The sequence below is a fragment of the Chanodichthys erythropterus genome, chromosome 20 (assembly GCF_024489055.1).
Source record: "Chanodichthys erythropterus isolate Z2021 chromosome 20, ASM2448905v1, whole genome shotgun sequence".
In the NCBI taxonomy this organism is placed as follows: domain Eukaryota; kingdom Metazoa; phylum Chordata; class Actinopteri; order Cypriniformes; family Xenocyprididae; genus Chanodichthys; species Chanodichthys erythropterus.
The window spans coordinates 21728499-21756188 of NC_090240.1; the positions used below are offsets into that span (position 1 = coordinate 21728499).

Consider the following 27690-nt stretch of genomic DNA (forward strand, 5'->3'; position numbering starts at 1 on the left):
CCTCAAGAAAAATCTTAAAGTGCACAACAAAATTTTTAATTTTTGATTAAACGAGAACATATTTTAGTTTTAGTCACCTTTATTTCTTTACATAAAAATGTATGCAACTATCTCCAGATCACATTGGTTTTGGAGGGGCTCGTTGGGGACCACCCTGAAAGGAAAAAAAAAATACATTTGATATTGTATTGATCCATATACTTATTATTGACAAAAATAGTCAAAAGTAAGAAAATTCAATGATTGTAATTGCTATCAAGCACAATAAGTGTGCTTATGCCCTAATTTAAAATGGATATGGATGCATCACTTACAGCGGGCCTGAAGCGTGGAGGAGGGGTACGGTCCTTCCTGGCCTCACGAGAGCGGTTCCTCACCACTTTGCTGTGGATGGCACAGCTGACACAGTAGTGCAGCTTCACATACAGTTTGGGCAAAACGTAGGCTGTAGAAGGACAGAAACAGGTTCACTAAATATTTTAACAAATCCCTGTTTGTTCCCTTCCCTAAGAAGCCCAGTATCTTACTCACAGTCAAACACACTGGCTTCAGAGATGTCCCTTACAGCTGCAGCCTCCACAATATTTCTGATGACAAACTTCTTGATGGCTTTGTCCTTGGGCACACACCGGGCACAGTTTGTGCATCGGATAGGCTGGACATGCCCACGTCCCTTCTTGGCACGACCGTTATTCCTCCTCTTCTTAGTCTAGGAGATGGAGAAATACAGTTAGCACTGGTTTACAAATAACAACCTTGAAATTGTGATCGGTTCATGTACATTTACTTTTATTAGTTAATATATAATTGTAATTGGATACTTTGTGCGTTACTTTGTACAATATAACAATTTTGATGTGTTTTGTAATATGTATTTGATTTTTATAACGTATGTACACCTAGAGTGTATAAACGAACAGGCACAGAATATAAAATAGACTGCTGTATCTGAGGAGAATAGGTAAATCATGAATCCAAGTTAAGTAACAACTGTTGTAAATACATGGTTGTTAACAGGGGTAAAACCTTAACTCATCGGTTTAAGACAAGATATAACTTTAAGGCTGTTATAAAATAAGACTTGTAAAAGCGTCTGTTGCTTGTTTAGTGTTCATATATGACACTTCAGAGGTAGTATCGCTTTAATAAATTCATATGATAAAAAAAACTGAGTGGGGTTTGGTTGTATACGGAGAGACATTACTCCGAAATGTGGAACCGGTGAGAAAACACACTAAAGTCGTCGCGATAATAACAGAATAAAAGACAGTCCTCTGTCTCAACGATTGGTAAACTCACCATCTTGATTTAGAGAGGCATGAGAGAGGACCGGAAATACTTTTACGTCAATTATGTAGTGCGCGCAGCAGCCGGACGTCTCTGGGTAATATAATAAAAGCCCTTATTTATTAAACAATATTTACTTTATTATCTATTTCTTTATTATTATATTAAGCTTTAGTAGAAAAAAAAGATTTGAAAGACTAAATGTTTTACATTGTGTTTTGAAAATTTGAAGTGTTACATAGTGTGTTTTACCTGTGATACATATATAAACATACGGTCTTAATTTACCATTTAGTGGTTTACAGCAGAAAAATAATATGCCTGAAAGAACCTCGCAGTTGATTTATTTTCATCTTGGTAAGTCTAAACAATGCAAAGTATGAATTCGGCCTATTAAGATGCCTATTAAGATTTCCACTAGATGTCAGTAAAGGCTTTGTTATAGCACAGAGAACTAAGTATCTCACCTAAATGCTTTTGCCAATGCTCAGAATTAGTCAGTGCAGATAGCTAAACTAATAGACAAGCACCAAAGATTGAAAGATCACAAATGTAGAAGTCAATGAAACACTTATTTTGATTGACCACCAATCTGGTGTTGACTGGTCCTTCTCAGTGTCTATGCTGGTTAGGGCTCTGCTCAGTGCACAGAGGATTTCTTCATGAACATGTTTGTTGTCTAAACCACACCTCTGTATGTATCAGTGTTGTCATTTAAGTGGATTTCTGAGATTATGGACAATGATTGACATTTGGCTGATGACATTCCGAAATGTCCTCTGGTTTGCTTCTGGAAGTGATTACAGAGTTGGGTTTTGGAGTGGTGAAGGGTGGGGGCAAAAGAGGGAGGTGTTCTTATGCAAGCAGCTCTCAGCATGCATGTGCAATCTGGAAGAGTGAATGTGTAGCTCCTGCAGTTGACTGTCCCATGTGTCACTGCACTTTGGGAGCTGTTGCCAAGCTTCTTTACAGGGTCGCTGATGGGAACCAAAAGGATAAAACAAGGGCCCACTGACACAAAGATGCATGCAATCAAATATACTCCCACTCATATTGTATTTTTGTTTGACCTTGTAATATGGCATTTAAGATATTTATTTCAGTGCTGGGACTTATTCATACTTGTGGGGAAAGATTGCTGTGACTATAATATTAGCATTGGTAAATTGAATTTGAGAACGGAAAGTGCCAGTCAGGGTGTGTACAGAAGCTGAATAGTGTTTTAAGCTACCATGAGACAGAGAAAACGGGAGAGATGGTGACACAGGAATGTGTCAGTGTTCCTGTAACCACTATGCCCCTAAACTGCAGCAAATAAACATTCCTCCATTCATGTGTCAGAGCTGAACACTTGCCCACTGTTGCTGTAAAAACATAGGCAATAATTAAAACCAAAAACCCAATACTTTTTCCTTTGTCTTAAATAACATTTTTCTTCCAGTCGACTGCATTTAGACAATGTACCATTCATATCTTTTTTCCCCCAAGACTGCATAGTATGGAAGTGTGCGAGACACTGCAGATTACAATATATCATTTGCAGCCACACAGGCAAATTTTGTGATGGCCATGCTGGAGAATTGTTAGGTATGTAGAATCCAGTCAAAATGTATTATGCGGCTATTCAGGGTACTTGATTCTGATTGGTCAGTTGTGCCATCCAGTGGTCAGATATTTCAGAATATTTGCCAACGCTGTATATCAAACTACTTATCAGGTAACTGACACCGCCATTACTTTTATGTCTTGTGTAATACACCATGTATTCATTTTGTCTTGTTTTGCAAAAATGCATCTGTTACCGATTTTTGTGAAAAAGACCTCAGAGGACTTCAGTATTAATATTGCTTTAATATTGATCCAGTGTTTGTCTTGTTGCTAGGCAATTGTTTTGTAATGTGCTACAGTATTTTTTTAATTAACAGAAGTTTTAAGATAGCATACAGGTAAAATGATAAAATATTTTATGTCCACATATTTGCAACAAAACTGCAAACGTGGACTCCAATGACTTTCATTATATGGACAAAAAAATTATTTTTTATTCTGAAAAGAAAAGTTATTCAAGTTTGGAATGACATCAGAGTGCATAAATGATGGCAGAATCTTCATTTTTGGGTGAACTGTCCCTTTAAGACATTTTATTTCTGAGCCAATAGTAACAATTCACTTTTTACAGCTATCAAAAAAAATATGGCACCATTATTTGAGCTTTATCTCTGTCATCATGTGGTTGCAGAAAGTGATTTAGCCTGGCTGAAAAACAGGCCTACTGAGAACCGCCCGTCGCCTCAATAGACTAAATCAAGAGGTCATGGTCCATTAGAGAGGGGGGTCGATATTGCCACCTAAATCATTACTGCATCAGGCCCGTTCGCCCACACACACGCCGATGTACACCCTTACGCAAAGACATGCAGATATTATTTCACACAGACTTGCTCCGCAGACATTGCTCAGTAAAAGCCACAGACATCAGTCTTATAGATTATACTACCCACCCTCATTCCACAGACACATCCTCAGGAAATAAGTGGGTTTAAGATTGTCACAGCTCCTATTTCTGTGGATGTAGACTACTCATTCATTAAATAATGTAATACTCTCTCTCTTTGGCTTTTCCTGTCAATCTCATACCCTCTTCTCTGTTAAAAGCAATGTTATATGTCTCAAAACCTCTTGATTAGTGCATTTTCTTCTGTATGTTTAAATATTTTGAATTGAAAAAGGAGGTTTGGACAGACAGGCAAAATCTTAATTACGTCACAGCCGTCAGCCATGATTTGCTATTGCTAATGCATTCAGAAGCAGGTGATGTTTAGGGATGGAAAATTTGCATGTGACCCAGAGTGCAAGATGCACAGTAAAATCTCCAGAGTTAAATCAACTGTGCTCAGAGTACATATAGTCCCTCTCTAAATAGTGTTAAAGTAACACTGAAGCAGAGTTAGAGTTAATGAGATAATTAAGCAATTAATAAGACTGTGACTGAAGTCAGTTGTAGTTTATGTGTTTCTCTTTTCTTCAGTGATTCTGCTTGTTAACAGCAGGTGTTCATCACTAATTTACAGTCATCACTTAATTATCTCATTAACTTTAACTCTGCTTCAGTGTTATTTTAATGCTGTTTAGAGAGGGACCATATGTACTCTGAGCAGAGTTGATTTAACTCTGGAGATTTTGTTGTGTGAGTCATCATTGTCTTCATTTGTTTTTTCCAGAAGAGCAGGAATGTAAATTTTAAATGTGTATATGCATTCATTTGGTTGATTTTTATGAGTGCACTAGCACAGAAATGGCGCCTTGCTAACAGATATAAATGGAAAAATGCAAGGAAAAAAGCGAATTAAGAATTTGTTCGCACTTATTTTTGGTAGATCTCGATTCATTCCCTCATCTTACATTAAATTCTTGAATTCTGAATTCCTAATCATCTCCACCAGTGTTTGGGAAAGTTACTTTTAAAAGTAATGTATTACAATATTGCATTACTCCCTAAAAAAAAGTAACTAATTGCATTTTGAAACTTTTTTTGAAAAGTAATGTGTTACATTACTTTTGTGTTACTTTTTCTCTCCTGGGCTGGGCTTGCTTGCAACAAATAAAGTTATATTTTTGGAAAATGTAAAGGCCCTTTCACACCAAAAGTGAAATGAATAACCCTCAGGCTGAAGGAAATGCATATTTATGCCTATCTTTGCCATTTTAGATTAAAAAAGAATAGGATACAGTAGAAGGAAGTTCAACACTCTTATTTCTAAATCTAATCTAAAGTCATTTTTGCTTATTAGTATGGTTAAATTGGATCATTGAAAGTCAGCAGCAAAGACATTGGTTAATAAAGTGAGATTAAATACATGAAGTATATTTGTGTAATAGTTAATTATTACAGGTTTGCATAAAATTCTGAGATGTAATTTCGCTGTTTTTATTCATTTTGAGGACTAGTAAATGTTTTCGTGCAAGTGAGATAAGTAAATGCCTGCAGACATTTTGTCTAGAACTACAACAACCAGCATGTTCACACAGCGCACACAACACCTCTGTGCTTTATTTCTCTCAACATGATGACAGGAGAGCTGTCGGTCTACAAATGTGAAAAAGTAACTTGTGTTACTTATTTGAAAAAGTAACATATATTTTATTGTAAATTGAAAACGTAATGCGTTACTTTACTAGTTACTTGAAAAAGTAATCGGATTACATTACTCAAGTTACTTGTAATGCGTTACCCCCAACACTGGTGGCCATGATGTCTATTTTAGGTATGGACTAAAAGCCACAAAACTCTTTGTAGATGTTTTTGTCCATACTATGAAAGTCCACAGGGGTTTTGAATCCCTTGGCCCCTATTTTTCAAAATATCTTATTTTGTGTTCCATACAGGTTTGGTACGACATGAAGGCGAGTAAATAATGACACAATTTTCATTTTGTAGCGAACTATTCTTTTAAAATAAAGTAGTGCTCTTATGAATTAAATCAAATGATCTAGTAAGTCAGTGATCATACATCTAATTGCGTTATGATTTCTGAACAATGTTGCCAACTAATGCCCTGTCATCTTTAACATTTCTCCTTCTCGAGGAGCAGTTGCAAGGCAGAGTACAAGCTTATGATGGAGATGTTACAAGACTAGAGCCTTTGTGATGTGAGATGGCAGTTTCTCTGGAGCCACCATCTGCTGAGAGGGTCAGGCAGCATGTAGGGTTCAAATCTCCTGGATTCTGCCTGCTTCCCAGCTGCCATGCCCAGGCACTCCGAAATCCACACACAACCACACTTACACACCTCGCAATTATCACACACACTCGTAGACACGCATAATCCCAGGCATGCTGCGCTGCCGAAACCATTCTCATCAGGGCTGACACTAAAGAATGTTGGGATTCTTGTCTTGAGGTACCAGTGTTTTTTCCTCCCTCTTTGGGTTTGCGCAAAATCCACACATTCTGTTGAACCCATGCGCCCACACTGCATCAGCCCTGCATGTGACCACTGCTCCACTGTGCTCTATTCAGCACGGTGACTCGAACTTTGCTCACATTCCATATACTTTCTTTGGTCCATTTTGCCCGTCAGCCTGTTCCTCAACCCTTTGAATAGGCATCAAGCTTAGAGGGAAAACAATCTCCCAGAATTTTTTGGAAGAAGCTGCTTGTCACGGCTTTTTGTGGTCCATATAACATGTACCTGTTTGCTGAACGGTTCCTGAACGGAGTTTAAAGTGACTCTTTTTTTCTTTTCTCAACTGGAAAGTAGCCATTCTACAACAACATCGCTCAGCCAAACTCTTACTCAGTCCAACCCAGTGAGGTTTTGTTTTGGATTTTTGTCAAGTGATTTAATTTTTTGCCATTATTCTATTATAGCTTCAAACCACGACTGGAAGGTTAAGTTTCTCGAAGCTCTTCAGAGACCCTCAAGGGCACTTATTGAATTAAAACTTTATTGCTCAGTTTTGGAAAAAGAGCAGAGCGCTCCAATTAAGAAAAACGGCAGTTCATAAACACTCTCGACCATGTTACTACATAGAGATGTACATGACTTTTCAGCTTGTGGTTTTGCATCTATCGCAATCTGCAACTCAGAATTTGTGCTTTTTTGACTCGTCCTTTGCATATGTCCATCACTCTCCTTATTGGCATTGAAAGCGACATGAATTTATTTTTTTAAGAGCTCTTGTGTTTCGAGATGCCTCCCTTTCCCAGCCTCCCTCCCTGCTTGCCGCCTGGCAGGCCCGTGTGTCAAAGGTGGCTGCTGCAGAACAGACTGTGGGAACAGCCGGTCAGCCTCCCCTGTCCCCTATTCCCTAACCAGAGGGGCAGCCATCAATCCAAGCCTGCTCGAACCCCTCCCGGTGCACACATCTCCGCAACCCACACACTCGCTCCCCAATAATCCGCGGAAGCAATTTCATCTCGACTCGGGTGGCGGCCCATTGTCGCCAACTCCTTCAATCTTTCCTAATTAACTCTCGCTTTGTCCCGCATCCGAGCTTCTGGACTCATCTCTACGACATTCCGATCGGGGCCGGTCTTCACACTCCCGGGCAACCCTCGGACCCTAATCCCACTGCACCCCTCCCTCCCGAGTAACTCTTTCCATTTTTTTCTTTCCCCCAACCTGCCGATCACCTACTTGCAGAGTTAGGTAGGGGCATTAACTCCTTGGGTTTTTTGAAAGAAGAGGACGAAGGAGGGGGCGAGGAGGAGATGGCCAGAAAGCGACTCCAACCCAGACAATTAGAACAATGGGCCGGGCCTGTAGGGGGCTAACTCGCAGCGTCACGCCTGGACGGTGGGGTATTTTGTCGGTTTAATGAATTGTCCGTCAGTCCCTGGCTGCATCACAGGCCGTGTAGAGAGTGGACAGCAGGGACCCAGACACTAAGTCGGTATTTATTACACTGCCTTTGTCACTAATTGAGCTAATTATCAGTGACTCTTCAGCACTCCCACAATGACAGTAGCCCTCCACCCTCCGCCTCCCTCATCCCACCAGTGCCTGGGAATGCAGCCTGACTTTGCTTCTTTATCCCTCTTTTTTATCCTTCTCTCCTTATTCTCACTTATTTCTTTCCCCTTTTTTATTAATGCTTAGTATTGTTTCACTGTTTTGCCTTATAATGCACAAGCATGTATACAGAAACTTCCTGGAAGGTCAAAGATCGATTTCATTTCATTTTATTTTTATTTTATTCATTATTATTTACCATTCAAGTAGGAAAGCTTTTAAGTTATATTTTTGGGGCATGTTTTGGTTTATTAAGACAGTTGAATTAGGACAGGAAGTTAAAGGACGGTGATTGGACCTCGAGCTGAGACTCAAACTCGGGTCGTGAATATGTGAAGCCCACAAGGTTACGGCTTTCAAAAAAGTTTTTTAGTGTATAATGCGCATTGTTTTTGTCTCAAATAACTATACTACCAGTCAAAAATTTGGAGTAATGATTTTTTTATGTTTTATTTGAAAGAAGTCTTTTATGCTCAAGGCTGCATTTATTTGATACAAAATACAGTAAAAATAGTAATATTGTGAAATGTTATTGCAATTTGAAATGTCCATTTTCTGTTTGAATATATATATAATATATATATATATATATATATATATATATATATATATATATATATATATATATATATATATATATATATATATATATATATATATATATATTGTGTGTGTGTGTGTGTGTGTGTGCGTGTGTGTGTGTGTGTTTGTTTAAATGTAATTTATTCTTGTGATGTCAAAGCTGAATTTTCAGCATCATTACTCCAGTCTTCAGTGTCACATGATCCTTCATAAATCATTCTAATATGCTGATTTTTTTTTTGCTGCTCAATTATTTATATTGGTTCTTATTATTATTCACGTTGAGAACAGTTTTTGCTGCTTAATATTTTTGTGGAAAACATGGTTAATTTTTGTCAGGAATCTTTGAAGAATAGAAAGTTTTAAAGAAAACAGCATTTATTTGAAATAGAAATCTTTTGTAAAATTATAAATGTCTTTACTCTCACTTTTGATCGATTCAATGCATCGTTTTTGAATAAAAGTATAAGTTTATTACCTCAAACTTTCGAGTGGTAGTGTATCACAGTTTCCTCGAAAATATTAAGCAGCACAACTGTTTTCAACATTGATAATAAGAAATGTTTCTTGAGCAGCAAATCGGCATATTAGAATGATTTTTGAAGGATCATGTGACACTGAAGACTGGAGTAATGATGCTGAAAAATCAGCTTTTCAATCATAGGAATAATTTACATTTTAAAAATTGAATAAGATTTCACAATACTACTGTATTTGTCATCAAATAAATACAGTCTTGATGAGCATAAAAGACTTCAAAAACCAAAAATATATAGCCTATTTTATGTAGAAGTTAAACATTTGAGTTTAAGCTCTATTTTAATCTATATCTTTGTTTTTCTTTTCTTTCTATCAATTAACTGTGAGCTCTCTCTTTTATCCTGTGAGCATTCTAGATCCTATTTCTCCAGTCATCCTCTCCCATCGCTGTGTGTTCTGTTCTGGGATGCGGATGTGACGACTGCGGCGGTGCAGCGCTCCATCTGGCTGACCTTCAGTGGCCCTGCGATATGTTGCGGTGGATGAGAGAAAGAATCGTCTGCCTTCATCCAAACTCTTGTGGTCGCGCTGGCCTCGGTAGCAGGGTGGGGGCAACACAACCTGTCATTATTTCTAATACCATTTCTTTATTTTGTTTCTGATATTAAGTAAGTGAAGCAAAACCGCTAGTGTCGTGAAAACACACAGATTTAACGCTGTGTTACACCACTGCCTAAATTCCCTCAGCGGTTACTGTGGATTTAGGGTGCATGACTGTTCGAAGAAGAGGCCTGGTCTTGCGTTTCGATGGTGGGAATGATGTTTAGACGAACTGATATACTTGCACACTCACATTGTTGATTTTAGGTTAAGTGCTTTAGACATACCCTGTCATACCAGGTTGTGGTTCTGAGAAATGATTGATGGATCATAAACGAATATGAAAACCCATATGGAAAGACGAACCTGTTATTGTGAGCATAGTTAGGAAATGAGCGGTTCTCTGAAAACACAGATAATGAAAATATAAACTTTATTGTGCTATTACTCTATATGAAAACAACTTTTCTAAACTGAGCTAAAATATTTCCTTTATCAGCATTTTCTCTAACAAAAAAAGCCATCATACAATAATAAATACTTTTCATTCACAATATTAAAAGATGGTGTTCAGTGCATGTAAAACACAAGAGACAAGTAAATCAGGCATTTGACAAAGTAATCTTGTCTCTGAGATGTATGTGGCCTCATTTTCGATCATCCATTTGTGACCATCTGTATAAGTTAGCACACAAGTGGCTGGAATTACTCATAAAATTGTAAATAATAATAGTGTATTCACCCCACTTTCAGACTAAGTCATTTTCTCACATTGCAAGTTGCAGCATAAATATATAGATCATATCTATTTATAATATTTACAACATTTTGGTTATGTTAGCTGATATACAAAATACAGTTTCCATAATTGTGGCTCTTTCAAAACATAAATGTGAACTGTTTGTCCACTGTAAACTAGGTAGTAGGGCATTTACAGGATTATCTTTACACACTTTTTTAAAACTAGTATGTACTTGTGCGTAATCGATGTAGTCTCTTTGACAGAAGGCTTCTTCTCTCCCAAAAGAGTTTCTGTAATAGTAAACATGCTGATCTGAGTCAATCTCAGGTCAATCTTAATTTTCTCTTCCCAATACTTTTCCATCAGTACAATAACATGGTATACCACATAATAATAAATGGTATTAAAAAATGGCAGGAGACTCAAAGCAGTGACGGGAAGTATGGCAGGTCCGAATGGGAAATCACGAGAGGTTGGGCCGAGTTCGGGATTCCGCTACATAGTAATCGGAAAAGGAAGCCCCATCCCTTGAGAAGCACTTCACACAGTTTTATGTGAGACGAGTAGAACTGCAGCTAAAGAAAACAAAACGCTAAAATATTTTAAAGAACCGCCCTCTTGTTAGAGTTTTGCACTGGTTTATGAGAGAGCATGCTTGTGGTTCGCTAACCACAGGAACATCTGTCAAACTGTGTCCAGTTACTACTTTCTAGCTTCTATGTTCCCCAGAGTACCAGAGATGGAAATCAGGAGAGGAGAAGACATACTAGAACCTCAGAACTGGCGGTTCAGTACCCTAAATTTCAAGTGGTGCCTACATGAACCGTTTTTCCTGCTCAAAGTTGCTCAGTGCGTAGTGGTTCTCGACCCATTTCTTACGATTTGAAGTCCTGTGCTGCAGTAACATCACCAAAATATTGTGTAGACCTACCATCAGCTAAGTGTTCTGCTCATGAACTTTTGAACTTTTCTCAGTAGTTAATACATTGAATATACTTGCCTATTCAACCAACAGATTGTGTTTAGTCCCTTTTTACCTTGCTATCCTGTCTCTTTTCTCCAGTATTTAAATTTAACATGTTTATTCACTCCTATATAACCTCCAGATACCCCAATTTTCTCAGTTTTTTGCATTTGTTCATCATAGACATTGATGGACAGTCTGTGTACTGGTGCAGTTGAGGCAGCTCACGTGACAACACCAGTGGAAAGTACAGTGGCATCTTTCTGTGACCTGCTCCATTCGAGTCTTGTATCCCCTTCCACAGCACAGAAGCTCGCACCCATCCAGCGCCGGCGATGAACTGTTGCAGGTACGTCCCGATGTGCCATGCGTGCCTGTTTTGCCATTGTAGGAACAGAAGTTGGGCGACTTTTCAAAGTAGACAAGGTCCCGAGCCGAAGGGAGTTTATGTGCTGGATTCTCCGGTTCCAGGTGGCGGGGGTCGGCTCGATGGGATGCACGATTGCTGCCTTTGTTGCCGTACACGACTCTGGATGCGCCATCAAAACGGTCCTTCAGAAAGTCTCCAACTACACGGAAGCTGGGCAGTCTCATCCAGCATGTCCGCACAGTACAGGACCCAGACATCCCATGGCACTTGCACTCTTGTTGCATTTCCGATGCGACTGTCTGTAAGAAGAAGAGAGAAAATTAATGAAGCAGCAAAAATGGTAATTTATACATTTATATTGAAATTCTGACCATTTTGAACTAATGAAACTGTTATTTTTATTTCTTTCCATCTGTACTTTGGGAAAATCCATGTATTGATAAATCTGTTTCTAAAATACTGGTATTTTGATTAGACAAATGGCTTCAGAGAGTTGAGTAAGGGGTCTCTTACCATTCTTCCTGCCTCATTGTTGTGCAGGTTGGTCAAATATCGTAGATCTCTGCCCCTCTCACTGGAATCCACAAACTCTCGTCCGAACATCCTGCCAAATTCCACATTGTCGCTGCAGCCTCCCCAGTGCCAGTCTGGCCCTCCAGGACCTCGGCGCCGGTAGTCGCAGGTGCAGGACTCAATGGCCCCCTCAGAACAGGACCGAGCCACGGCGTGAGTAACACCAGCACTTGTGATGGCAAACACAAATGCAGTCTCACGGCAACCTAACAAAACAATAATCACAACTTACAATTTCTCTCCTGCTGTGTCTCCATCCAGATAATATTAATGTGTAATTCTATGTTCTCCTGTGAATAGTGTATGAATAGTGTTCAGCACATTGTTTAAAGCTTTCATACTGCCACTCTGAGAAGCCACGCTCACCTCGGTTGACAATTTTGCCAAAGACGTTGGGGCTGTGGGTGGTCGGACAGTTCCAGCGGCGGTTACGAAACTGCCATTTGCATTCCTTGATGGCTGTATGCAGGCCTGCTGCAATGGCGTGCAAAATGCCAGGGTTTTGCCGGATCAGTTTTCTCTGACGGCGACTTAACAATGCCAAGCTGGGGTCCAGCACCAACTGCACATTCTTAGAGTTGGTGAGGAGATTGCCTGAGGATGCCACATTCACAATACCCCTGGTGGAGAAAACGAAAAACTGACGTTGGTAAGTTGGAAAAAGGCCATTTCTCATTTGAATGGACTGAAAAATTTAAACAAATAGGCCTTTGTTTAGATGTTTAGACCATTTTCCTATGATATTCTCATTTTATATAATATGTATATATAAAAAATTTTAATACATATAATTATATGTATTTATATATTAAAATTCAGTCACACTTATGTTATGTTTAGGTATTGGGTTGGATTAAGGGATGTAGAATATGCTCATGCAGAATAAGGCATTAATATGTACTTTATAAGTACTAATAAACAGCCAATATCCTATGCTAATAAGCAATAGTGAGAATTGGACCCAAACCTAAAGTGTTTCCTAAAATTCCATATAATACAAAGAAAGAAAAAAGAATAACTTCGTAGGGTATCAGCGTGTATCGTTTTAATTCTTCTTTTACCGCTGTTATGACATATACGTACAGCTTTAAGGCTTTGGCTCATATGTCGTGTCTAGTTTTAACCTACTCCGGAACGCTCAGCACATTACACGAATTCGACCCTGAAAACGACCTGGAAAGGAACTGCTCCCAGCCATAAAATAAATCCGCATTTAATTTATCCCACATTGGATTGAAAAATCTTGTCCCGTGTTCAAGCCACACTGTCAAAATGACAGAGAGAAACCGAGTGAGGGAGAGAGAGAGAGCGCGCGCGCAAGCAGTGGCTCTGAGTAAACAGACTAACTGAAATTCATTTATTTGGGAAATTAGTTTGACCCATCTCGTTTGCTACTTTATAATATTAATAATATGTTTTATAAAGCCTATATAAAATAAAAAAGAATAAATAACAATGCAGCTCCGCATATTCCCTTCGCTTGGCTACTAATACAATGACAGTGTCTCTACAAACAACCGAATGACATTATAAATCTTTAGCTTGTCTAATATCTTTGATCGTTTAATTTAGGCCTACTGAAGCCTATGCACTAAGGATCTAAAAGACTGATATTTATCATAGATATTGTTCACCAGCCAGTAAAAAAGAGCACGAATTATTCACAACTATATCTTATATACATTCTAAATCTACATGTCATATATATTAAAGGCCTGCTGTATCTTACCACCACCGGCCGCTGTTGTTCACCGCCCCTGTGCCAGTGAGAGAGGAGACCAGGAGGACACATGCCGCTTTGACTGCGAGAAGCAACGCGAGGACCCGCATGATATCTGAAAGGGCAAAGTTAACCAATTAACCTCAAATGAGATTCCTGCAATAATAAACAGTGTCAGTCTATGGTATTCCTTTCTATATTAGCAGAACTAGTGAGCATGTTAACAATTATTAAATTAATAAAAACAGCAAAATAATTAGTGTAGTGCAATGAAATTACGCATGTTATTTGTAGCTTTTTAATGCATGGCAAAGTGTAGCTATTATATAAAAAACTAATGTCAGGATTCTGTATGTGGCTCAACTAAAATATCAAATAGTCTACACTTTAAAAAAAAAAAAAACATATAAAGGTTTAAATTATAGAGCTAACATGCCATAAATAACTTTTTTTAAAATGATTCTCTAGTTCTTTCGAACACCATCTTATGTGATATGCATATCTAAAGAACCCAACATCAATAACTTTTTAGTCTCCAAAGAACCAGACAGCTACTCATGAAACCCTATACTGTCCAAAATGCTTCTTTGGTGCTATTATTTTTCTAAAAATTAAATAAAAAATAACATGCAAACATATTAAGCAATTTGTTTGCATTACGCATCCACTTACCACTCCACATTCCAGTGCGACTGACAGCGTGGGTCAATGTTTATTCATAAAATCAGTGTAGAAGTCACAGAAAGGGTTCTGGATGGGATGCCAGTGCAACTGCTGCTGCTGCTGCTGCTCTTACAGTCTGTGTGTTAGTGATGCTCTGCTCACAGCACTGAGCGCGTGGGACAGTCCCGAAGACCTGATCCCCTCGGTGACTGATAGGCGACACATTGTTCACTTATTGAACGCTACAAGATGAATAAAAAAGGGATTTGCTGCTCTCATCTCCCTCTGTTTTTTTTTTCCTCCCTCCTTTTGAGTGGAACTGAATGGACGGATAGCTTAATTCTTCTCATTGCCCACAATGAATACAGGAGGCAAACCCCGACATAAAGGAGAGGAGATGAAGAAAAGATCCGTTATAGGCGCTTTAAATTACATATCATTTTGTAATCCTCGTCCAGAGATTCCTCGGATACATTCAAGCGAAATCATATAAAATACAGTTCCCTCAGGCGTCTTCAATATATGCAGAGCTGATTTATTTCTTCTCATTGCAGTGAGTGAGTGTGCGCGCGCGCGCCACTTGTGTCTTCAGTTCCTTCTGCGTGGAAGGTGTCGCGCCACGGTTACTGTAAGAGCGGAATATAAAACATCTAAACTGGCCTTTTTACCCGGGGTGCATGCATTACTCCCTTAACTGCGTCTCCTCCCTCTTGCGCGTAAAAAAAAATGTTTTTATAGATGTCCGTGCTTGCGCTCTGCACTCACCCGTTTGTACTGTTTAGCCTAAATAAAGCACATCAAGTGGAAACGTCATGCTATAATTATGGTGGAAAAAAAGGGCTAAATGAAAAGGAGAGTATTAAAGACAGGGGACAGTGCTAATGCTGCGTCAGTTTCTCATTTTAAATGAGGACTTACCGGAGAGTGTAACACATTTTTGTTTCAAATAGCCTAAGTCTAACTTTTTTTGTGTTGTCTCAAATTTATATATATATATATATATTGGTTAGCTAGATGTCTACAATTTATCCCTAAACTGTGTAAATTAATGTCAACTTCAATGAGGGATGTTGGGTTGTAACGACACGTTGAATGGGATGTAACACTGATAGAAAACTTGGTCATTTTAAATTGTGCAAAATAATTTATTATGGAAATCAAATGTAGTTGTTCGAAATAATTATTTCATCACCACCCCATCGTCATTTAATTTTAAACATTTGATTCAAAGGTAAATAAATGGCAAATATTTTATAAAATAGGCTATAAAACTTATGGTAACAACTACAGACGGTGTTACATCTACCTTTTAACCTCAAAATTACTTCTATAAATCTTTAGAAATAAGAAATATATATATATATATATATATATATATATATATATATATATATATATATATATATATATATATATATATATATATATATATATATCAGACTTCAACTTCTAATAGTAATTTGACCATTGTAGCTCATTTCTAATTAGTTACACTTGATGCTGTTACCACTCGTCCCGTGTTACAACACTTCCGGTTATCTCTAATAGGCTATTCTTCGTCATTTGCGCCAACGAATAAAATAAGAAATTGTTGCAGATAAACATAACTAGTGTGACACCACAGTAGAAAAGAAAAGTCGAGATAAAACTGTTCACCATCTGGACCGCAGACCTCCCTTGATCGCATATGGTCACTAAAGGCACGAATCAAATAGTATTTTCCTGTCAGTTTTTTTTGACTCCATACATTTATGGTATCGTCTGCACAAAGAATTATGATCAATTGGCAAATATTAAATCAACGTGTCGTGTTTTAAGCACATATATGTGTTTGATGTCGCCATGAAAGAATCTGAGAGAAAGAGAGAGCACTTTTTTTTTCTGAGGGATTGAAGTAAATGGCTAACTGAAGGAAGTGCGCTTTTGTTAGTGGTATTTAATGAGGGCTGCTTTTCTGGGCTTAGCCTGCTCTTATACTCTTGAAGGATCTTAAACAGGTTTTCCTGAAACACTCATGCGATGCGGCGCAGATTAGCGGCAATCCGGTTAAAGGGACGCCTTTTATATACAAATCAACTTCAAATCACTTTTTAAGCCACTTAGATATACACGCCATGGCAAAATGCTAATGCACTTTTCATTGCCAGAGCTTAAGAAGAGGAATAGAGGTGATTAGCTCCAATACAAGAATTGATCTTCCAGAATAGGAGGTGATTAGCCCAAAACCAAGAACTGTTGTCAGGATTCTGTGTTAAGAATGGTTAAGGCTGGATTTAACTCAATTTCATGACATTAATCCTAGTTCTACTACTGTTAATAGTAATATTAATAAAGATAAGACGCAAGATGCTCCTTCTAGGGTCAGTTAAAGAGTTTTTTCACCTGCTGCGCATAGTGCATAGCTGACCACCAACACGATAATCCCTTAATCTTGTAAACTGCTAATGCCTCAAAAATTCTGCTTTATTCATACATTCATCAGTATATGTTCAAGTCGTATCATGTCATCAACTAGCCTAGAAAAAAAAATAAAAACACTGACAGCTTGTCTATTGAACAAACTTATTATGTGCATTATGCATAATTTGTTGGCCCACTATGTAATTGTGTATCACTTTCAATAAGCCTTGACAAAAACCTCTCCATCATGGTCAGTTATGGGACTAATTATACGCACAAACTCAGACGTGTAGACAAACAAACGAAATAAGTCTATTTTCCAGTAGTGCTCTAGGCTATCTCCAGCAACAGTCAGCAAAGCCTTCTCATTAAGAGTGTCGGGGAAAATGATGAATGTGGGCCTAATTAAAGTGAAACGTCACTAGGGCTGCACGGTGAACTGTTGAACTGATTCGGAGTGGGAGGATGGGCGGACACATGAACGCGCACACGCACCTCGCATTGTTCAAGAAGAGCCGCACGCCTGCCTGCTGCTGCCCTGCTTATTGTAGCCTGTATGAATGACTTTTAGTTTAGTTGAGCTTATAGTTGACATACATGTTTACGGGGGAGAAAAATGTCTTTTCACAAGTTCTGCAGTAATGCAGGTCAATACACTGTAAACAAACACAGCAGACAATACAGCGGATAAAAAATTAACAGCCCTAACACTTAACAAATGACAAGTTCTACAGTGTAACAGCGATTATACATCAATAGATGCGTTGTACACTTACAATAGCTTGTTTTCATTCCATCAATTTATGTAATTTTATGAGTCTGCATAGTCTGAATTCATCATTGCAGAATGTCTTTTGGCACCAATTTAATGTTTAAACCAGTTAAAATTGCATTTAAATGTCTAAGTTATATTTGCAATAACTGGTTTGACTATTAGCCTATACTTTTCTATTTAATCAGTTATATCGATAAATATCATAATTTAGGGGTTCTTCAAAACGGCACCCCAGAATGTCATTACACTTTAACACAGCAAACTGCATATTATATATGTCGTTGGCTTAAATTACTCACATACACTGTAAAAAGGAATTGTAAGTTTAACTTAAAAAGGTAAGTTACCTGGTTGCCTTAAAATTTTGAGTTCATTGAAATTAAAAATTTGAGTTAATACAATGAAGGCGATTGGTTTAATCAACAGAAACTCAAAATATTATGTTATCTCAACCACATTTAGTTGATTTGACGCAAGAAAAATTTTTGTGAAAATTATTTTTTTTACAGTGTAGCAGCCTTTTCAAGTGATCAGCAAGGAACGTGTTTAGCTTATTGCCCAAAACAAAGATAAAAAAAAAATTAATTCGCAGTTTACATCGTAAAACAATTTTGCATAAATGTAATGGCATTAGTAGGCTTGTAATCATAAATAAATACAAATGTAAAATGCATTTGTTTTTGTTGTGTAAAAATTAATACAATCACTTACAAAAATTAATGTGTGGTAATGCAATAGCATGGGTTGTAAAAAAAGACAATAAAAACCTGAGAACTGATGTAAATTGTTAGTCACGTGTCAAATAGATTTAAATATTGTCATCAATATTGCTTCCCTTATTGAGCCAGTGTTGGTTTACTAGCCCTACTGAAAATAACCAATAATTGATTTATTCATATGCTCATTCCGCATAAATAATATTATTAGACGTCACGACTATCACATACAGTTTCAGAAATATGTAAAGTTTGCCAGGCCTCGCTACTTTTTCATCGTGTTTAAACGCAAGCGCCTCAGGCGGTGTTTGCCCACCCTGACGGCGCCCCCTCCTCCTCAGTGACATACACGCTCCAGTCCCAAGCTTCATCAAATGCTGCTTGCTCAACTCCCCGCTCCTCACACAAACAATTGAAGTCATTTCCAGTTCGTCTTTAAAACGATCCCACAGGTGTTTTAATGTCCCGTCGAGAAAAGCTTTCAGCGCTATGGAGTTACCCGACAGACAGTGTTTGGGAAGAGTCCTGATCGTGACTGCTGCGCTCCTGTCACCTGCGTTCACGTAAGTAGAAAGGTAGAAGCGCGTTCATGGTGACCTGCTGGAGTAAATCAGCTGTTTGTTTTGGAAAGCCTGGGATTCAATTGCATGATACAATAGCCTCAAATTGTCATTTGTATGATTATCAGCTAAGCCTATTATTAAAAAAAAAACTTTTAATTTAAAAAAAAAAATTCAGGTCACGTGCCACAGCTGCTAGTAGGCTAGTAACCCTTAGTAAACTACTTGTATTTAAAACGAACTAGTATCTATTTTAATGTAACTAGTATTTGATTTTAATAGACATACTTAAATATTCAAGCTACTTATTCATTACATACTAGTCTTACTCCTTTGCTACTAGACAAGTGACTCCTCCATTGTTACTGGTAACAAATTGCACATGTTTGGCATTGAATATATGGGAATCTGTTGAGATACTAACTAGCATTTATTCCAACTGTTGATAGTACCTGTGTCAGTAGTTGTATTAGTAACAATTCCTACTAATTACATATCCACTATTTTGGTAATAGCTGCCTGAAAGAGTTTTAATCTTGCTGTATTTGTGAAACTGTGTGGTTATGGATGTTCTCTCACTTTTCTCAAAACTGTCAGTGGGCATAATGTATTTATTAACATCAGTGTGTTATGATTTGGATATAATACTTCCCACAAATCTTTTCCATATAGTCATTTTCTCATCAGATTATCCTCGGGCATGCCAAGACACTGATAGAAACCAGGGCGTTTGAATATTCATAGATGTTTTATGTATGCCTCTTGCAAGGTCACAGCCTTGTTTGAGTGTCAGGGCACTTAATCACACAAGTGTTTCCAACTGCTGAAACACTAGAATTTGTCACTTTTTTTCTTTGCCATATTTAAAAAGTTCCAGTAAGCATGTATTGATCATATTATTTGAAATGAATATGGCACCATAAAAACATCCATTCCTTTTACAATATTTTTCTGCGTCTCGTTAATGACTGAATTCATTGTCATAATTTCTTCACATATGTGAGTCATTTAAAAAAGACCACATGTGATGCTAAGTAACACCAGCCTTCTGCGATATTTACTGCATGCGGTGTTACTTCATAATGATATCACTGCTATAAAATTAATTTTCTCCTTTCTCAGGGTACTGGGCAATGACATCCTTGGCCTGAAGGTGGCAGGAGAGCCAGTGCTTACCCCCAACGCAGTGTGTTTACGACTGGCAGGCCTGACCAAAAAACAGATGCGTCTGTGTGTGCGCAGCCCTGATGTCACAGCCTCTGCTCTGCAGGGCATTCAGGTTGCTATTCACGAATGCCAACACCAGCTCAGAGACCAGCGCTGGAACTGCTCCTCCTTGGAGAACCATGGCAAGTTGCCCCATCAGAGTGCCATTCTCAACAGGGGTGAGTGGATGGCAAAAGGGGCATGGGAAGTGCTGAAGCTGAAGTCTAAGAGAGCCAATACAGTCATAATCCGGGCACTGAAATGCTACAAATGCCAAAGAGGGAAATATCAGCGTTGAGTCATTGTTTAACGCATTTGCGCCATGGAAAACATATTTTATGAGATTTTAGATAAAGATCGTTACAGATAATTATATCACCAGTTGGCTCGTGCGCACTTCACTTTCTGAGGGCTCTGTTGACTCTCTTGGCAGCTTTATTTGCTATGTAAAGGCCCATTCACACTAAGGACGATAACTATAAAGATAAAGTTTTAAAAATCGTTTTAAATTTAAAAGAATAGTGAGAACATGGTAGGAGGAACGATATAATTGGAATCACTTTCAGAATGATGAAAAAACTGCCAATCAGAATCCATCCAGCTTTAAAAGTATTAAACATTTAAGAGACAAAACTGCAGCACATGCCTTAGTCAGGTTAGACGCCATATTGAATTTAGCGAGGGTGAAAACGAGGCTGTGAGGGATAGACTGACAGTCTTTTCAGCGGTCCTAGATCACGTAATTTTCTCAATTCACAACTTTTAAAACTCTTTTTGTCTACTTAAAGGGTTAGTTCACCCAAATTTATTATTTATTCATTTATTACTCACCCTCATGCCGTTCCACACCCGTAAGACCTTCGTTAATCTTCGGAACACAAATTAAGATATTTTTGTTGAAATCCAATGGCTCCGTGAGACCTTCATAGGGAGCAATGACACTTCCTCTCTCAAGATCCATAAAGGTACTAAAAAGATATTTAAATCAGTTCATGTGAGTACAGTGGTTCAATATTAATATTATAAAGTGACGAGAATATGTTTGGTGCGCAAAAAAAAAAAAAAACTACTTATATAGTAGCTGATTGATTATGCTCCGAAGCTTCCTGAAGCAGTGTTTTGAAATCGGCCATCACTAAATAAGTCGTTATTTTGTTTTTTTGGCGCACCAAAAATATTCTTGTCGCTTTATAATATTAATATTGAACCACTGTACTCACATGAACTGATTTAGATATGTTTTTAGCACATTAATGGATCTTGAGAGAGGAAATGTCATTGCTCCCTATGTGGGCCTCACTGAGCCATCGAATTTCAACAAAAATATCTTAAAGGTGCCATCGAACGTTTTTTCGCAAGATGTAATATAAGTCTAAGATGTCCCCTGAATGTGTCTGTGAAGTTGCAGCTCAAAATATCCCATAGATTTTTTTAAATACATTTTTTTAACTGCCTATTTTGAGGCATCATTAGAAATGCGCCGATTCATGCTGCGGCCCCTTTAAATCGCGCGCTCTCCGCCCCCTCCCGAGCTCTCGACTCTATCATTGCATAAACAAAGTTCACACAGCTAATATAACCCTCAAAATGGATCTTTACAAAGTGTTTGTGATGCAGCATGTCTAATCGCGTAAGTACAGTGTTTATTTTGATGTTTACATTTGATTCTGAATGAGTTTGATAGTGATCCGTGGCTAAAGCTAACATTACACACTGTTGGAGAGATTTATAAAGAATGAAGTTGTGTTTATGAATTATACAGACTGCAAGTATTTAAAAATGAAAATAGCGACGGCTCTCTTGTCTCCATGAATACAGTAAGAAACGATGGTAACTTTAACCACATTTAACAGTACATTAGCAACATGCTAACGAAACATTTAGAAAGACAATCTACAAATATCACAAAAAATATCATGATATCATGGATCATGTCAGTTATTATCGCTCCATCTGCCATTTTTCACTATTGCCTTGCTTTATTACCTAGTCCTAGTCTGATGATTCAGCTGTGCACAGATCCAGACATTAATACTGGCTCCCCTTGTCTAATGCCTTGATCATGAGCTGGCATAGGCAAATATTGGGGTCATACATATTAATGATCCCGACTGTTACGTAACAGTGTGTTATGTTGAGGTTCTTTGGAGGTCTTTTAAGCAAATGAGATTTATATAAGAAGGAGGAAACAATGGAGTTTGAGACTCACTGTATGTAATTTCCATGTACTGAACTCTTGTTATTCAACTATGTCGGGGTAAATAAAATTTTCAATTCGATGGCACCTTTAAGAAGAGTGAATTATATCGTCTATACATCGTCTACAAGTCGATGTATCAGAATGGTAATACGTTTTATGTATCGCTCTCTACAGCTAATAATGTGTTGCTAATGTTACACAAACCATATTCTCAGTCTCAGACAGCTGCCTTCTGAAAATCAACATCATTAGAAACGCTTGGAACAGCTTAGAACGGAGAAAGGCCTATAGTTCATTATAACATCGTAATATACATAATTCACCTGCTATATTGCTAAATGTACCCGATTTTTCGTATCAACAGAAAAATATACAGGGATAACCTGGATTCTCTTGAGACCCACCTGCTTCACAGAATAGTTACGTTGATGGCATTGGTTACAACATGTTTGTGATGTAGACTAGAGAACAGGGGAGATTTCAAACCATGTTTTTGGTAAACTGCAGTTTTAAGGAGAAAAGGTTTTTCTTAAAGCAAATTAAAAATACCACATAGACATATAAACAATATTAAAAACTTTAAACGACAGTACAATTCATTGAACTCACTGGAATTCTATCCCTCATAGCCTCATTTTATTTCCTGTCAAAAATGACAGACTAAGTCTATAAACAGAATGTTATCATCCTAAAATAGCTGTCTTATGGTTACAGATATCATCCTTAAAAGTGCTGTCTTTCATCCCAGGTTTCCGAGAGAGTGCCTTCTCGCTGTCGCTGCTGGCTGCAGGTGTGGTGCACTCAGTGGCTTCGGCCTGCAGCCTCGGTAAGTTGCGCGGGTGTGGCTGCGAGGCTAAACGTCACCTGGATGATGACAAAATCCGTCTCAAGTTAACCCAGCTCCAGCTTCAGACTTTTCAGAGGAGTGGAGTATCCATAGCAGGTGCAGGAGAGAACACACCTGAGTTTGGTTCACTCAACGGCGGCCTACCGGCCGATCTGCGCTCATCCCACCCCGTCAGTCTCCTCAAACCCTTACCGGATGAGGTCACGACGTTACAGGACACCTGGGAGTGGGGAGGCTGTAGTCACGATGTTCGTTTTGGTGTACGGTTCTCTAGGGACTGGTTGGATTCCAGAGGATCTCCTCGTGATATACACGCTCGTATGCGGATTCACAATAATAGAGTTGGCAGACAGGTGTGGTTTTATATTTTCAAATCTAATAACTTGTATTGCATTATATGGTCTTTCAAACAATGACAACCGTGTCCTAAACAGGCGTGATATGATAAATCGCTTTTCTTCCATGTAAATGTTTTGGGTTGGGATTGTGGGTCATTTATCCCTAAACACATGCAAATGTAATTTACACATCCAGTGAATTGAATAGACCTAATACATGCATGTTTTTTAATTGAATTTTTAATTTCATGTTAATTTTTTTGGAGGGACATGAAGTCAAAAATGTTCCTTAAAAACAATAGTTAACAATAATTCATAATATTTGTAAAAAATTCCTTTTTACATTTTGTGAAAATAATGATTAAACTCTGTATACGCATATTCAAGATGTTTTTTGCGGTTACACTAGACATTTAGAGCATTACATTTTTCAATAACAATATGAAACCAACAGGGGTACATTAAGAACTTAGTGCATTTATTTTAAACTAGATTTTTAAAAGGTATTTTCTTTATTTTGGACATTGTTTTGGACCCATATTTCTGTTAGCTACCATACAGATGATAGATCCTATAGATGTAATGTAATAAATGTAATGCTACTTTTGATTTTATTCTCAAGCTGGTTTATTGATTTCTTTCCGCAGTTGAAACATTGGTTGAGAGATGTAAACATACACAGCGATCGTCTCCTCTTGTTCTGTGCTTTTTACTGGTAACAAACACCGTTGCATTACCACATACGCCCCCTTCTGGATTGGATCGCCTATGACTAACTATTCGTCAGGCGACTACATGCACCGTTACTGTGATGTCTGTGCGGTTCAGGACGATTACATGTACCGTTACACCCCTGATTGATTGATTGATCGATCGATTGATTGGTCGATTGATTGATTGATTGATTGATTGATTGATTGATTGATTGATTGATTGATTGATTGATTGATTGATTGATTGATTGATTGATCGATTGATTGATTGATTGATTGATCGATTGATTGATCGATTGATTGAACTTGTTGGATCACTCACTCCCGGTTAGGACACAGTGTTAAGCATTTGATTACTAACCTAAAAACACGTATACTATATTCTTTTCATTGTGTCTTTGACCTTAACAGGTAGTCACTGACAACATGAGAAGAAAGTGCAAGTGCCATGGCACATCAGGCAGCTGCCAGTTCAAGACCTGCTGGTATGTTTCTCCTGAATTCCGGCTGGTGGGATCTCTGCTACGGGAGAAATTCCTGACTGCCATCTTCATAAACTCTCAGAACAAGAACAGCGGAGTGTTCAACTCTCGAATTGGTGGGAGCACCGGCTCAGATCAGCTCAGAGGCCGGCGACGCAGCATCTCGCGTGAGTTAGTGTACTTCGAGAAGTCCCCCGACTTCTGTGACCGCGAGCCCGCGGTGGATTCGCTAGGCACTCAGGGTCGCATCTGCAACAAGAGCAGCTCCAACATGGACGGCTGCGGGTCGCTGTGCTGCGGCCGCGGACACAACATCCTCAAACAGGCACGCAGCGAGCGGTGTAACTGCCGCTTCCACTGGTGCTGCTACGTGCTCTGTGAGGAGTGCAGGGTTTCGGAGTGGGTTAATGTGTGCAAGTGAACGACCCAACTTGGTCCAAATCCCCATTTCCTTGTTTTTGGACCGGGAGACAACAACCTGTACCCTGCCATACCGAATGTGACTGCCTGTGTGTTTTGCTCTCCCACGGTGTGTCTGTTTATCCATTTCTCTCCTTCTTTTAACCTCCATCATCTGGGATCCATTTGCGTTGTGTTGCTGTTGTTATTCCCAAAATGCCAAGTCAGAGATTGAGGAGGAGGTGACTCATGTCATTTGTGTTTTTTTCCTCACTTGGAATCTTCAGCCTCCAGAACCAAGCAAATGGCCCAAACGCCATCTGCACTCCTCCAAATAACAAGGCAAAACAGCAGGAACAAATTATTCCTGCAAAATATAGGCACTGCTACGGTCTACCTTTTTTCAAAAGTGCACTTAATGTACATTCCTTGCTTTGGCAAAACGTTTATGTTGTAATCAATTATGATGGTGAAATACCATCCAAGTTGGGTTGAGGTTTCAAAACACTGTATCTTGCAGCATTATGATCTTTGCCCACATTGATCATGAGGAATCAATGGCTGTGATAATTGAAGGGAACATTTCACTGCCATTTCATAAGATGTTATAGAGAAACTTTCGCTGGAGCAAATCTTGGCCATCGACAGAGAATGTGCCTTGCTTAGGGTTCTTAGGGTTTGGTTGGTTTTTATGAAAACCAGGACAATTGTGAAGTTGATATGCTGTGTAACCTCATCCTAACCTTTATAGAGACAGACAAATCAGAGAATGGAGATGGATAGAGTGAAGGAACGACTGGAGAACACTTGTGCCTCCCGTGGATTTTTTGCAGCTGATTAAAAACAGTCACATCTCATCTCATACTGCTGAACAATATTGGATGCCAGATGCCTTTGATGCATGAATGGAAGACATTCAGACTCTAAAGTCCTGTGTTAAACTGTATTTAAACAGTTGCCATTACAATCTTATTGCAGTGAAATTAATGTATACGATTTTTAAACTTTTCATTTTCGATGCTTAGGAAATCAGATTAATTATATGGATAAATTAACTTTCATATATTGCCGCCTTTTGCATTTTTAAGGAGAGTCTAGAGAATTTATTGTTGTAATATGTTGTACAATGTTTAAAAAAAGCCTCAGTTTTTTTTGTTAAAGGGTTAGTTCGCCCAAAAATGCAAATTCTGTTATCATTTACTCCCCCTAGGAAAGACCCTCTTGAACAGAGGAGAGGTCATAGATTGGCGTATTAGATATAATTCTAGATATTTTTTGACCGAATCTGACCTCTCATAATGGGCAACAGGGATATGCTTTCATAAGAGTTCTATAAGCAGATTAAGGCATGAACCTGTCTTATAGGGATCAGCTGTCCGAAAGTTGTGCCATGTGCTGCTGAGTACTGTTTGTCCTTGTCTGTGAATCTGCATCTGCAGCTGTCAGAGACTGGACCACTGTGTGATTTCCTAACTAAACACAGGCACACTTCTGATGTCTACGCTCTGTCTGAGTTCTTTGAGTGCACAACAATCACAAACATCTTAGGAATAAATGAGTTTTTCTGTATGATTCCATGAGACTCTAATGAGGATGTGCTGTGGCGGCTGTCGATTGAGTGAAGTGACCACCCATGGTCTGCTGGCTTTATCGAACTCACTTCTTGTGGTATTTCCTCTGGCAATAAAAATGGGAGTAAAAGAAAACTAGAGAAAGAGTGGTGTGGAATGATAAAGCGCTAGATATCTGGTTTGCATTTCTTTATTCCTTTATCATTTCACCCTGGAGCTGCTGCAAGAGGGAATTTCCTGTCGCTGTTTCTTCCATGTGTGAGACAGAAAAATTGGACGGCCATAGACGACCCCCCCCCCCAACACCTCCCCCAACAAAATGCAGTGCAGCCAATCACACATACAAAGCAACATACTGACAGCATCAAGAATAATGACAACCAGACTCTGCTACAGTTAAGACAGAAGGGCATAGAACTAATGCTGGGTCATGAAATATTTACCATACATATAGACAGACAGATAGACAGACAGACTGCTCAGTTAGTTATGTCAACATTAAAGGGTTAGTTCACCCAAAAATGAAAATTCTGTCATTAATTATTCACCCTCATGTCGTTCCACACCTATAAGACCTTTGTTCATCTTCAGGACACAAGATATTTTTCATAAAATCTGTTAGGCCTGCATTGCCAGCAAGACAATTAACACTTTCAATGCCCAGAAAGCTATTGAAGACATATTTAAAACAGTTCATGTGACTACAGTGGTTCAACCTTAATGTTATGAAGCGACGAGAATACTTTTTGTGCGGCAAAAAACAAAACAAAATAACGACTTTATTCAACAATATCTAGTGATGGGCGATTTCAAAACAATGCTATGGTTTCGAAGCTTTTCGAATCTTTTGTTTCGAATCAGTGCTTCGGAGTGCGTTTTAAACTGCCAAAATCACGTGATTTCAGAAAACGTGGCTTTGTTACGTCATAAGCGCTTTGAAATTTTAATGGTTCACCACTAGGTGGCGTGACTTTGTCAGTGTCATAC

The 27690-nt window shown here is 38.5% G+C and overlaps 3 protein-coding genes across 6 annotated transcripts; 1 reads left to right on the top strand and 2 right to left on the bottom strand.

The window, feature by feature from the left end:
* rps26 (ribosomal protein S26) lies at positions 1–1363 on the bottom strand. Its single transcript, XM_067370645.1, has 4 exons — positions 1300–1363; positions 532–709; positions 315–445; positions 1–154 (listed from the first exon to the last, which is right to left on the bottom strand). Exons 1-4 carry the CDS (start codon positions 1300–1302, stop codon positions 119–121), a joined length of 348 nt encoding a protein of 115 aa, XP_067226746.1. The 5' UTR covers positions 1303–1363; the 3' UTR covers positions 1–118.
* Positions 1364–9061: 7698 nt separating this feature from the next.
* wnt1 (wingless-type MMTV integration site family, member 1) lies at positions 9062–15752 on the bottom strand. The gene is made up of 4 exons (XM_067370683.1): positions 13843–15752; positions 12480–12733; positions 12054–12319; positions 9062–11839 (listed from the first exon to the last, which is right to left on the bottom strand). Exons 1-4 carry the CDS (start codon positions 13941–13943, stop codon positions 11348–11350), a joined length of 1113 nt encoding a protein of 370 aa, XP_067226784.1. The 5' UTR covers positions 13944–15752; the 3' UTR covers positions 9062–11347.
* On the top strand, positions 11411–26817 carry wnt10b (wingless-type MMTV integration site family, member 10b). Of its 4 annotated transcripts, XM_067370682.1 has the most exons (7): positions 11411–11519; positions 11642–11880; positions 12081–12266; positions 12583–12762; positions 20070–20332; positions 23102–23553; positions 24663–26817. In XM_067370682.1, exons 5-7 carry the CDS (start codon positions 20170–20172, stop codon positions 25152–25154), a joined length of 1107 nt encoding a protein of 368 aa, XP_067226783.1. In that variant the 5' UTR covers positions 11411–11519; positions 11642–11880; positions 12081–12266; positions 12583–12762; positions 20070–20169; the 3' UTR covers positions 25155–26817. The 4 variants fall into 4 exon arrangements, with proteins under 4 accessions (XP_067226783.1, XP_067226782.1, XP_067226781.1 ...); XM_067370681.1 differs by lacking the exons at positions 11411–11519; positions 11642–11880; positions 12583–12762 and having other exon boundaries at positions 12176–12266; XM_067370680.1 differs by lacking the exons at positions 11411–11519; positions 11642–11880; positions 12081–12266; positions 12583–12762 and adding an exon at positions 17984–18950.
* Positions 26818–27690: the final 873 nt, after the last annotated feature.